The following is a 12,971-nucleotide window of genomic DNA, read 5'->3' on the forward strand; positions in this document are numbered from 1 at the left end:
GTGTTGTACGAGAAGCAGCTAAAGAATTGTCAGTACCCTTGACCATTTTGTTTAATTTGAGTCTCGGGTCTGGGTTAGTCCCGAGCGGGTGGAAAGAGGGGAAAATAGTTCCACTGCATAAAGGTGGTTCCAAGACTGCTGTTGTAAATTACCGACCGATTAGCATATCAGGAATCATTGTCAAGGTCTTAGAGAAAATAGTCAAGAGGAAAATACAAGATTGGATAGAAGAAAATGGGATACTGTATCGGGGATAGCATGGTTTTGTGAAGGGTAGGTCATGCCTCAGTAACTTGCTCACGTATTATAACACAGTGACGGCTGAACTGGATAAGGGTAATGGGTTTACGGTGATTCTGCTGGACCTTGCCAAGGCCTTTGACAGGATTCCACATGGAATTCTAATCAGTAAATTGCAGCATATGGGAATGGACATGGGGTTGGTGAGATGGATAGGAGGGTGGTTGACGGAGAGATATCAGAGAGTGGTTTACTCGGGAGTGGAGTCCACAAGACGGCCTGTGACTAGTGGTGTGCCACAAGGATCTGTTCTTGGACCACTGCTGTTTAATTTGTTCATAAATGATATAGGAAATGATCTGAGAGGAACAGTTTATTTGTTTGCGGATGATGCGAAGTTGGGTAGGGCAATAGTGAATGCAGATGACGTCAAAATTTTGCAGGATGATTTGGATAGATTGGAGGTCTGGGCTAAGGAGAATGGATGTCAGTTTAATGTGGCAAAATGTAAGGTTATGCACTTTGGGGTGAAAAGATTGGCGGCAGTTTACTGCATTGGTGGAACCCTGCTCCAGGAAATTGATGAGGCACGAGATTTAGGAGTGTTGGTGGATAAGGAATTGAAATTTAGGGGACACATTGCAAAAGTGACCAAAACAGCTCATCAAATCACTTGGTTGCTGAGGAATACGTTGACAAGCAGAGACAAGCAGGTTATTGTTCCTCTCTATCGAGCCTTGATAAGACCCCATCTAGACTACTGTGCTCAGATTTGGTCACCTAGGTTTCTTCTTGATGGGGAGGAGGTGGAGAGGATCCAGAGGCGAGTGACCAAGATGATAGCAGGTCTGTGGAATGAACCGTATGAGAACAGGTTGAGGATTTGTGGGTTGCAAAAATTGGTTGATAGGTGGAGGAGGGGAGATATGATTGAAACATTCAAATTACTGAAGGGTTTCTATAAAATTAATTCAGAAGATATTTTTGAGAACAGGGCTGGTTGTGGGAGGACTAGGGGACATCCATGGAAACTGGGCAAAAGTGTGGTTAGTAAAGGTGTTAGAGCTGGGTTCTTTACTTTTAGAGTAGTGAATGAGTGGAATGCGCTCCCTGAGTCTGTAGTGGATGCTGTGACAGTGAATGAGTTTAAGGCGAGGTATGATAGATACTGTATGAATGTCAAATAGTTGTGATGAATATGATTTGGGGCCTCCCTCGATGAGTCTAATGACTCCCTGGAGTTGCCCGTAATAATAGTAGTAATAGTAATAAAACTGCTTAAATAGGCCAATGCATTTACCAGAATGTGATAGTGTCAGTTGTCTCCATGCTAAATGCAAAAATAAGTTCCATGATTGGAAAATCTGGTAATGTGGAATGCCAGTTTTTTCACATAAGATATTGAACAAAATTTACTGCAGTTTCCTTTATGTTTTTCTTTATAGAACTAGTTATAAAGAAACATCAAGTTTAATGCATCTCTTTGTTATGTTCAGTTGTATATATAATTATGCATGAATATATTGAATTGAGAGGTATGACACGTTTTTTGTTCAGCCATTTAAAACTTTCTTAAATCTATAATTAGTGTGAGAGCTTCTTTTTTGTTTTGTTGTTATTTACTATTAGGAAAAAAAAAAAATTTGTAAATTTTGTGAAAGGTTTTCTTTACACCTTAGCTATTCTGGGAAAAAAGATTACAAGGGCTCAGAGCCTGTGATATGAATGAAGAGACGTTTGACAATTTTGAATTACCAAGAAATATGAAAGGTATGTAACACTACCTTGCATTTGTTTTCCTAAATTTAAATAAATAAATATATATAATATAATTTTAATTACACAATGTAAAGCTTCTCTCTTCTAAGTGATTTAAAATATTTAAATTACTTTCAATTTAAATTTCATTACCCTACCTAGAATTTTAATTTGCAGTGATATAGGAATATAATAGGAACATTGAAAAAATGTGGAAATAACGTGGAAATAAATTTCCGCAATAATAATGTGGAAAGTCGGCATGCTTACTGACTTTCCACATTATTATTATTTTACACTTCCAGGGAGTTCAAGACTTGTCGAGGGAGGGCACCTACTCTTAGCTCTCCGTCTCCACCACTCAACCACATCATCTACACCAACGGCATCTAATGTCCACCACCACCACTAGTATTTTTCACAGACAATCACAAACATCCGTGGCCACAGCAGAATTCGAACCCGCAGCCTCTTGACTGGAGAGCAGACATGCTAACCACTCGGCCAACCAGGCTGGCAAAATTATGATATTCTGTGACTTTGAGTTCCTAATTGGTGGTGGGTGGTAGATGGCGTTGATGTAGATGATGATTGTAGTTGAAGAATTGGGTGGAGACAGAGTTTTGTCAGCCTGGCTGGCCAAGTGGTTAGCATATCTTCTCTCCAGCCAAAAGGCTGCGGGCTCGAATCCCACCCTGGGCATGGATGTTTATGATTGTGGAAATACTAGAGGTGGTGGGCGGTAGATGGCGTTAGTGTTGTTGCAGTTAATTGATGGAATGAGTGGTGGAGATAGAGTTACCCTCCCTCGATGAGTCTTTGGACTCCCTAGAGGTGTCAGATAATAATAATAAATAGCATGAGAAAATAAAAAAAAAATGTTTAATTTGGCCATTTTAACTTTCAGTGAAATTATCAAGAGATGACTCAACAGTGCCTTCTTTCTTCTCTTCATAAACTCTTGGTAATAGACTAAAAGGTTATCTGTTTCTCTTTGGACTTTTAAGAATATGAGTCATTAGGGTCGATACTCCAACTTCTTTATTCTCCATGTTGACTGTATGAAAAGCATTACATTATGGAATCGTCATTTTCAAGAGTGTTGCTTGCACACATAGGAAGGGGATACTTATGGTTTATAAAGGTGTTTTTAATGTCTGTCAGGACAAAAAAAAAAAATCAAATTCAAAATTATGCAAATTAAGTGGATATGGAATCCAACATTATTTCCAAGCCGAATATAGAAACTCTAAGATAGAGACTCGAGTTTCATGCCAAATATATAGAAACTATAAAAGTTTCTGCAGATCCAAGTGTAAACCAACACCTGGTTCATGCTAGGTGTTGGCTTACACTTGGATGGAGTAATAAGTAAAGATGGAGTAAGTTCTGATCACTGTTCTTAGTATTTTCTACAATGTAAAGTACATCTCCTTACAGACATGTACAGGGTGTTCGGGATAAATTTGACATATTTATAATTAATTATATTTTTCCGTAAGTTACATGTATTAACACACACTTCTCTTCATTTAAAAGTTTGGACCCTTCTTCATTCATATATAAGATGTCAGAAAGGATGGATAGCTGGAACCCACCTGAATCATGGAAGAGAATAACTTGTATCATGATGATTCGTGCCCGCCATCAAAATAAGGATATTACGACTGCTGCCCAATGCTCCCTGAATACAGTAAAAACAATCAGGCATGAACTAGAGACTTGCAATGGTGACTACGAGGATGTAGCAAGAAGAAAGATCCCTAGCAGACGATCTGATTGCGTTCGTACAGCAGAATTCCTCGCAAATCTGCAGGAACAGGTGTTGAAGAACCCTGGCATTGGAATTCGGGCTTTGTTCGTGGAGTTGCTAACTGTAGTCAAGCCCTGGATAACAAGGGTAGCCAATGGTAGGCCGTATGTATGGCAGCAGGATTCGGCCCCTTGCCACACCTCTGGGAAAAGTCAAAAATGGTTGTCTGAAAATTTCTACGACTTCACCAGTCCAAATGTTTGGCCTCCAAACTCCCCAGACCTTAACCCCATGGATTATTTTGTATGGGGCGCAGTTGAAAAAGACACCAATCGCACTTCCAGTAATACAAAAGCCCAGTTAATGGATAAAATTAAAACAGTTTTTGCGGCCCTTCCCAGGGAGACTGTAGCATCAGCTTGTTCGAGGTTCCGAAGCAGAATTGAAGCTGTGATCGATGCTAATGGTGGTTATTTTGAGTAAATCTTGTTGATAGTATTGTAATTAACTCTGCCTGTAATGTTTTTTTGTCAATTCATTAGATTTAATAGATACAAAGAAGATTTTCTTTTTCCTTACGAAACTGTCAAATTTATCCCGAACACCCTGTATGACGCTATACATTATGGAGGGGGATCACTACCCAGACTGGTCTCTTCAGTGAGTAGGTAGACCTAGATGTAAATACCGAGGTTGGAGTGATGCAGAAGTCATTCTTTACCCAACAAGTGTTAAAACCAGTCTGGGTAGTGACTCCCCCCCCCATAATGTATAATGTCATACATATCCGTAAGGAGACATGCTTTACATTATGGAAAATACTAAGGGCAGCGATCAGAACTTACTCCACCTTTATGACGAGTCACCCTAGCATGAACCAGGTGTTGACTTATGCTTGGATCCGCCGAAACTTTTATAGTTTCTATATATTTTGCATGAAACTCTAAGAGTCTCTATCTTAGAGTTTCTATATTTGGCTTGAAAATAATGTTGGATTCAATATCCACTTAATTTGTATAATTTTGCATTGCTGAAGTGAAGCCTTTTTGGCTCTTTATCTCAAATTCAGAAACTTTTTAAATATGTAGCAGGACATATTATGTACCTAATAATTACATACAGGTAAGTACAAGGTGAATATGTTTTTTTTATAAGTTTCATTTTCATCTGTAGATTGAATTTTGGTTCATTTATGCATGGATTCTGTTACACCCTGATATCTTAAGAATGTAAAATTCTCAGTTATCATGGTGTAACATGAAGAGCAAATAAATTAAAAACTCTGCATTAAAGCTAAAAGATGAATTATTTAAAAGAAAAAGAAATATCCTTGCATCCAATAAAATATAAAGGTGTTTGGTTGAACTAACTAACAAAAAGAAAGAATATATTAATGTTGTAATATGATATAAAAGAGAAAATTTAACTAAATAAGGCAGAAAAGGATTAGTTATAAGAGATGGTATGTGAGAGGCTAGAGAATTAAATATTAAGTGAATTCATAGAGAAATTTTGGAAAAGAAATTAAGTTAGAGGCTAGCACAAGAAAAACAACAGAAAATCGCTTAGGGTCAATTCCCGGATTGAGACTTCATTATGGGCTCGCCGATCAAATGACGTTTGGCAGAAAAACGCCACCCTAATTGGTCGGTAAAGTCAAGTCAAAAGGGCGGCGGAGAAAAGAAGTTAGAGAAGGTGCCGTTGGAGAGAGGGTATAAAAGGGTTAGAAACCCCCCACACACACAGAGCGAGGGTCTCTTTTTGGGTTTTGGTTCTGTTCCAGGAGAGTTCTTCGCAAGCTCTTTCGTATGGATTTCACAGTGTTTTCCTGAGTAGTGAGATAGGGGTTATATCTCCGTCGTCACAACACGGAAACGAAAGTGAGCGGGATTTTGATTCCATACTTCCTACATATGAAGTGAGGAATGCCATATAGTCAAAGAAAAGAAAGCATATTCTTTGTGTTTCAACTCCAGTGTCAACTACGAGAAAGGGAAAGAAGTAAAGAAATCGATGTCCACGTCGCGAGTTGTACAGCCATTATATAGATGATTCAAAGCGTGTCCTAAGTTACGAGAGGTTAAGACCGCATAAGCATAGTTCAATTCCAAAAGGAACGTAGGAGAAACAGATTATCGGAGAGGTTATACCAAGATAGTTTGATCAGAAAAAGGTAGAGCCCATATGGAAAATTCAAGAAAGAAAGGTACTGTAAAATATATCTCGTGTTAACTAAGATTCGTCTGTATTAGTTATCATTATTCTAATACTGAACTGTTGAAGTGACCAAGAAAATAATACTAGGACTTTAGTATATGACAGAATATAATAAAAGTAAGCTTACTAATGTTAATATTATATGAGTAATTAAGTGTCCTGAGAATTTTGCATGTCTAATATATTGTATAAGAAAGTTTAAATGTCATAGTTATGTGTCAGTGCAGTAAATGGTTTAGTTTATCTACTTAAGTTTGGATAGTTAAATAGTGTGAATTAATCTTATATGTCCGTGTCAAATGAATTTATGTGTTGAATGCGTATGGCGGCATGATCGTAATACCCATTATAGGATCATAGCTTAATTATTTATGATAAGTTAATGTCAGTTTGTAAATATTTAGTATAGCATTGAATTCAGTAATAACTAATATTTGAATTGTACCATGTTAAGGAATTTAATAAACCTTTTGTCCAATGATAAAACAGTTGTCTGAAATTGCTGTCCAATGCACCACTTGAAAAATTACGAACCTAATCATGCGGGAAATTAATGTGTTAAGAAACAAGATAAAGTGTCATGACTGCAACATAGTTTCACTTTCAGACATATTTTAGTTCTTTCTCCTTGTTTTTGTATATAATATCTTAAACTAAATGTCCCAAAAGGCGCAGCATAATACAAATATTAGGGATACTAAGGGGAGAATTAACTTAAGTATTAGTAAAAATTTTGGTGATATCTCGTGCGTAGATAATAGTTGAACATAGATAAAGGGGAAATAACTAGATAGAATAAAAATCATAAATTAGGACACAACAATTCACTTTTCCTTCTCCTGTTCCTTTTTTCCCCGTCATGAATGTTCAATATGGGACTACTATTACTGCAAAGTACTTTGCAGATTGCCTCTCAAACAAAATGTGTTGTTTCACAAGATTCAAACATTCTGCAATAAATTCATTTTGTGAGTCAGGGGACAGGTAATGAACTTGAAGCCCTCTCTTCTTTTCTGTGACTCCTCTACACTTAGCACATTTTCCTGAAGGATGGGGTCCCATCTGGAGAACAGTTCAATGAGTCCTAAAAAGTTTCCATTGTTTGAATCACCAATTCGATGGGATGAACCAGTAAATGCCAGACCATGTTCTTCCAAAATAGTACAACATCGATGATGTGCTTTAAATGGTTGTACCATTTTCACTGCTTCAGTTTTGATTGATACTTCTAAGATGATGTCAACTCCTGTCCCAGACAGCAGGCACCTTTCTAATTCTTGCCATGCTAGGTAACATTCTTTGTGAATATTGCCTTTTTCATGTTTTGGGATCTTGTAGGAAAGTTTCTGCCACTTCCCAGTAGAATCCCAGTCTTCAGCAGATACCAGTGTTGTGCCAAAATAATCGACATGGAAAGCAGTATAAAGCTTGTTTCTGTTGACTTCAGACAAACCAGTCTCATACGTGTAGTTCTTTATTAGTGCTTTGAAATTTCAATATGCTTTCTGGGAAAACTTGATTGCAGATGTCTTTTGGGAATATTTTAGGCAGAGGGATGTTACCATTTGTAACATACTTTTCTGTTTCCTTTTGAGATAGACACTTGGTTGTGATACATCCATTGTCAAGGCCTACATTATAATCACTCCTGTCATCTTTCAAATTCACTTCCACATGCGTCTGTTTCTTTCTGTTTTCCATTATCTGCATAAAATTAAATGTTCCTTCATCAAAATATTGAGCATGAGTACCCAAATCAACTGCTCCTTGTTTAGAGATGAGGTTTCCAACAGTTTCTTCTTGCTCCAATTCTATAAGTGAGTTTAAAGAAAATATTTTTGAAGCTGCACTTAATCCAAATTGAAAGAGCATTTTGTTGATCCCTTTTTTCCATTTTCATCTCATTCTTTCTTGTCTTTTCTTTTCTCTTTTGAACTCCTGATTTGTGAGAATACATTTTGGAGAGATAATTTTTATTTATACTTTTATATCTGGAAAAAAAAGGGGGGGGGGGAGACAATAAGACAAAAAATATATTATATACTAATAATTAGTATAAGTAGTGATGGTAGACTAGTAGTAGTATAATTTTATAATCTTTGCACAGTTGACATGTTAGTTATCAATTATCCAATAAGTAAATTGTAGTCAAGGCAAAATATCCTTGTCCGATCGTTGTCCTTAAATCCTTTTTTACAAGCAATTTTATTTGAAATTATTAGACAAAGTAATAGCAAATATTACCAAAACACAACAAAAAAACGAAGTTGTGACATCAAAATTAAGGTGTGTGTGTGTGTGTGTGTGTGTGTGTGTGTGTGTGTGTGTGTGTATATACAGGGTGTTCGGGATAAATTTGACATATTTATAATTAATTATATTTTTCCGTAAGTTACATGTATTAACACACACTTCTCTTCATTTAAAAGTTTGGACCCTTCTTCATTCATATACAAGATGTCAGAAAGGATGGATAGCTGGAACCCACCTGAATCATGGAAGAGAATAACTTGTATCATGATGATTCGTGCCCGCCATCAAAATAAGGATATTACGACTGCTGCCCAATGCTCCCTGAATACAGTAAAAACAATCAGGCATGAACTAGAGACTTGCAATGGTGACTACGAGGATGTAGCAAGAAGAAAGATCCCTAGCAGACGATCTGATTGCGTTCGTACAGCAGAATTCCTCGCAAATCTGCAGGAACAGGTGTTGAAGAACCCTGGCATTGGAATTCGGGCTTTGTTCGTGGAGTTGCTAACTGTAGTCAAGCCCTGGATAACAAGGGTAGCCAATGGTAGGCCGTATGTATGGCAGCAGGATTCGGCCCCTTGCCACACCTCTGGGAAAAGTCAAAAATGGTTGTCTGAAAATTTCTACGACTTCACCAGTCCAAATGTTTGGCCTCCAAACTCCCCAGACCTTAACCCCATGGATTATTTTGTATGGGGCGCAGTTGAAAAAGACACCAATCGCACTTCCAGTAATACAAAAGCCCAGTTAATGGATAAAATTAAAACAGTTTTTGCGGCCCTTCCCAGGGAGACTGTAGCATCAGCTTGTTCGAGGTTCCGAAGCAGAATTGAAGCTGTGATCGATGCTAATGGTGGTTATTTTGAGTAAATCTTGTTGATAGTATTGTAATTAACTCTGCCTGTAATGTTTTTTTGTCAATTCATTAGATTTAATAGATACAAAGAAGATTTTCTTTTTCCTTACGAAACTGTCAAATTTATCCCGAACACCCTGTATATATATTAGATAGATAGATAAAATAAAATTTGAATCTCTAAACCTAAGCTATTTCAATTTGGCTTATTATAAAAAATAATAATATAATTGTAATAGTATACCAGGTAATATTTATATTCCATTAGGCCTATATCTAAAAAATGAAACACATTAAAAGTAAAACCCATCTATACGTGACAAGTGCCCAATGCATACTGATGAATAAACCTTTAGACCAGTGTTGCCACGATTTTTTTTTTTTTTTAAATATACCAGACTTAATAACTAAAAAGTACCAAATACACTAAAAACTATTCTGGATAAGCTGGTAGCTCTGTATATGTTTATGTTTGTGTAAGCCTACATATATGTATCTATGTAGGCTTACACAAAATGTGAATTCTCTTTTTTTACAAGATTACACAAAATTTTCTGAGATCCCAAGAAATTTCCAGCTCCCCTCCTCCCAGGACTCTTTTTTGACCCTTGGCCCAGGTAAGATGTTTCCCCCTGCATCCCCTCTCATGGGCCCCTGGATGAACTTCATCTCCCATTTAAAGACAATTACAAATATCCATGCCCACAGACTGTTAATTAGAGAGTAGATAACCGCTCGGTCAACCAGGTCAGTTGATAGCAGATCTCATTCATTCAGTATCCTCGTAAAAACATACTAATGAGGTGCACCTTGAGAAATTGAGTATTAAGTGATTAAGTGACTCTCCCCCTATAAAAATAAATAAAAATAGTAGATTAATCCTGCTCACATTAAAACCTGATATTTGCTTTTTATATTCCATATAAAAATAACAAGTATCATTTAAAAAGAAATAAAAAAACACCTAGTCATATTATTATACCAGACTTAGTTCTGTAATTGGTTGTAATTTAAATGCATACATTAGCTATCCATCGAGTGCTATTGTAGACAATGCATAATGCTGTTCTTCCAAAGGAAAAAATCAGTAAGATAAAGACATAACTGTAGCTAGAGAATTTTTGAATGGTTTGGTGTCCTTTTGTTAGCTTTAATAAATGTAGTGTGTGTATATCATTTCGCCCCCCCCACACACACACACAAGAGGTCCTATGACACAATAGTACTATGTATGAATAAGTGTGTAAAAATAATCATATTTAAAATTCTGAATATTTTTACGAATTGTTTATGTTAAAATATTTATTAGTTTTAGTTTCATAACACTCATTGTCGACACTTGCGATGTGCCCGTTATTGAAATTGTTTTGTCAAAAATGATATGTAAAGAAGTTAAAAAATTGATGTACTTACCAGATTTGATATTTGTATTACTTACAGGAATTTTATTGTAATTTAAAATATTAAGTTTTGTGTTTTTATGAAGACATTCTCTCTTGTCGCTAACGGAGACAACATGCCAGCCATTACACCTAGTTTCTCGCTTGCCATTTTCAAGGAGTGCACATGCTCACCGAGAAGTTTGATGTGTGATTGACAGCTGGCAAGGAAAGCATTCGGTATCTGAGTAACGGCTGTAAACAAGATAGCGTTTGGAAGAAATTAATAGTATATTCCGAAAAAGGAATCGTGGAACTATTAAGTTTTAATGTGGAACAAGTATGTGGATAAATAAAAGAAAATATTGCTATATGCATTTTAAACGGAATATTGGAGGAAACACTAATTGAAAGATTTATAGTAGATTCCAGAAAGGGAATCATAGAACTGTAAGTTTTTTAAATTGGAATAGTAAGACTGTCAATAAGCATTTAGTGAATAAAAGAAGAATTTGCTATTTACGTTCTAAAGGAATGTTCGAGAAAACTCTGATTAGGAAGTTTCATCTATATTAAGGACACCGGATCTGACTATTATTTCTACTGAAGAAAAGAGACAGAATTAAGTTCGGAAGAATTAATGTGTGCTACATGAGTGATGAGAAAGGATTCTGTAAAAATGAAGAATAAAGTCATATATCTTTGGAAAAGGGCCTTCACAGGGAGAGAGAGAAACTGGCTATGAACATTGTTTGATTGTGCAAACAAAGTGTTTAGTCTAGTCATAAGTGTAATTTTATTTTTTAAAGACCTTGGATCCAATTAATTTGTAGTTTAGTTATGTAATATTTGTTTGAAGTGTATATATATATTGTTTTTGTTATATTAAATGTGTTTATTTTGTATTTTGGTCTTGAGTCAGTGATTATTTGGATTCTGAAAGAAAGAGTTAATGTCATTGCACCAATTGGAGTGAACCCTTGTGCATATAATAATATATAGGTACACTCGGAAATAAATAAATTAAAAATAATTGTTGAACAGAGATCATCTCTATGGTAGGATTAAATATTAACATAATATCTATGAATATCCTCTGAATAAGCATCACCAAATATTAACAAGTGGTCAGAGAAAAGTAAGGAATTTGTGTATTTCTTTGAATATTTGAAGATTATAGGGGAAAAATGATATGAGGAAGAATGTCCTCCTATATATATATATATATATATATTTGTTTTTAATTTGCTTTCTATGTTCCCATGTTCCCACACCTGAAGAAGTCGGACAATCCAATGAACCATGTTTCGTTTTGAATAAATTTAATAGTTTTTTCTAGTTCTCAGATCTAAGTCAGTATATATATATATATATAGCTAATTCTCTTTTTTACACGATTTTGAAATAACATGGTTTAGAAAACAAAAGCAAATCTATTTTTACTTGGTATATTTTGATTTTACACGGTTCAAATGCCGCTTATTTTTAAAATTTCTGTTTGAATTCAGTTCTGTTAAAAAGGGTATTTCCATTATAATTATGTTTACACATTTTGTGTTTTGTTCATGAAAGTTTTGTATGCGCAATATCAAATTAGTAAAATTAATTGATTATTTTCAGATAATTTTGTAACATTACCCCATTAATCGCAATGTCAGATAATTCAGTTAGACAGAAGAAGAAAAGAAAAGCTATTTCTTTAGAAACTAAGATCCAAATTTTAGATTGTTTACCAGGTGGAGAAGGTTCAACGTCCTTAGAGAAATATATTGAATTGAATGAAGCTACACTGTGAGAATGATTAAAAAAAATGAAGAGGTAATTAGAAAATCTGTTCTTTATGGAACAAAGTTAGGTGCCAAGTCGTCATCATATACGAAAGACGTTATAAAAGTGAAGATGGAAAAGGCTTTGATAATGTGGAAAGAAGATTGCTCACAAAAAAGGAATACCTTTAGACAGAAATGACATCAAACAGAAAGCATTACAGTTGTACAAACAGATTCAAGAAAAGGAGCCAACGGCATCAAACAACAATTGTGATTTTTCTGCAGCACAGGTTGGCTTACAAAATTTCTCAAAAGATACGTGCTTCATAATGTAAAAATAAAAGAAGCTGCATCTATAGATGAGCTGGCAGCTAGGGAATTTCTTTCAAAACTGTCCAAAATTATTGAAAATGGTGGCTACATTCCTGATCAAGTTTTGAATGCAGATGAAACCTGCCTTTTTTGGAAAAAAATGCCAAATAGAACTTATATAACAAAATCACCAAAAAGTGTTGATGGCTTTAAAGCAGTTGAGGATCATTTGACTATTATTTTACAGCATGCTTCAGGAGATCATATATTAAAACTATTACTCATTAATTGATCCCTAAGACCATGGGCAATAAAAGGTTGGGTTACAAAATAAATTTTTAATGAAAGGTTCCATCAATGTTTTGTTCCAGAAGTTAAATGCCATTTGATGGAAAAAAAAATCTAGACTTTAAAGTTTTATTGATTATATA

At 35.4% G+C, this 12,971-nt stretch overlaps 1 protein-coding gene across 1 annotated transcript in view; it reads left to right on the plus strand.

The window, feature by feature from the left end:
• Positions 1-12,971, plus strand: part of MBD-like (methyl-CpG-binding domain protein 2) — a 90,587-nt gene that overhangs the window by 44,178 nt on the left and 33,438 nt on the right. Inside the window, exon 3 of the mRNA XM_090401466.1 lies at positions 1,920-2,010. Coding sequence (XP_090257592.1) covers positions 1,920-2,010 — 91 coding nt within the window. The remainder of the gene's footprint in view (positions 1-1,919; positions 2,011-12,971) is intronic.

The sequence above is a fragment of the Typopeltis vanoorti genome, chromosome 12 (assembly GCF_054136105.1).
Source record: "Typopeltis vanoorti isolate ZY-2024b chromosome 12, IOZ_Tvanoo_1.0, whole genome shotgun sequence".
In the NCBI taxonomy this organism is placed as follows: domain Eukaryota; kingdom Metazoa; phylum Arthropoda; class Arachnida; order Uropygi; family Thelyphonidae; genus Typopeltis; species Typopeltis vanoorti.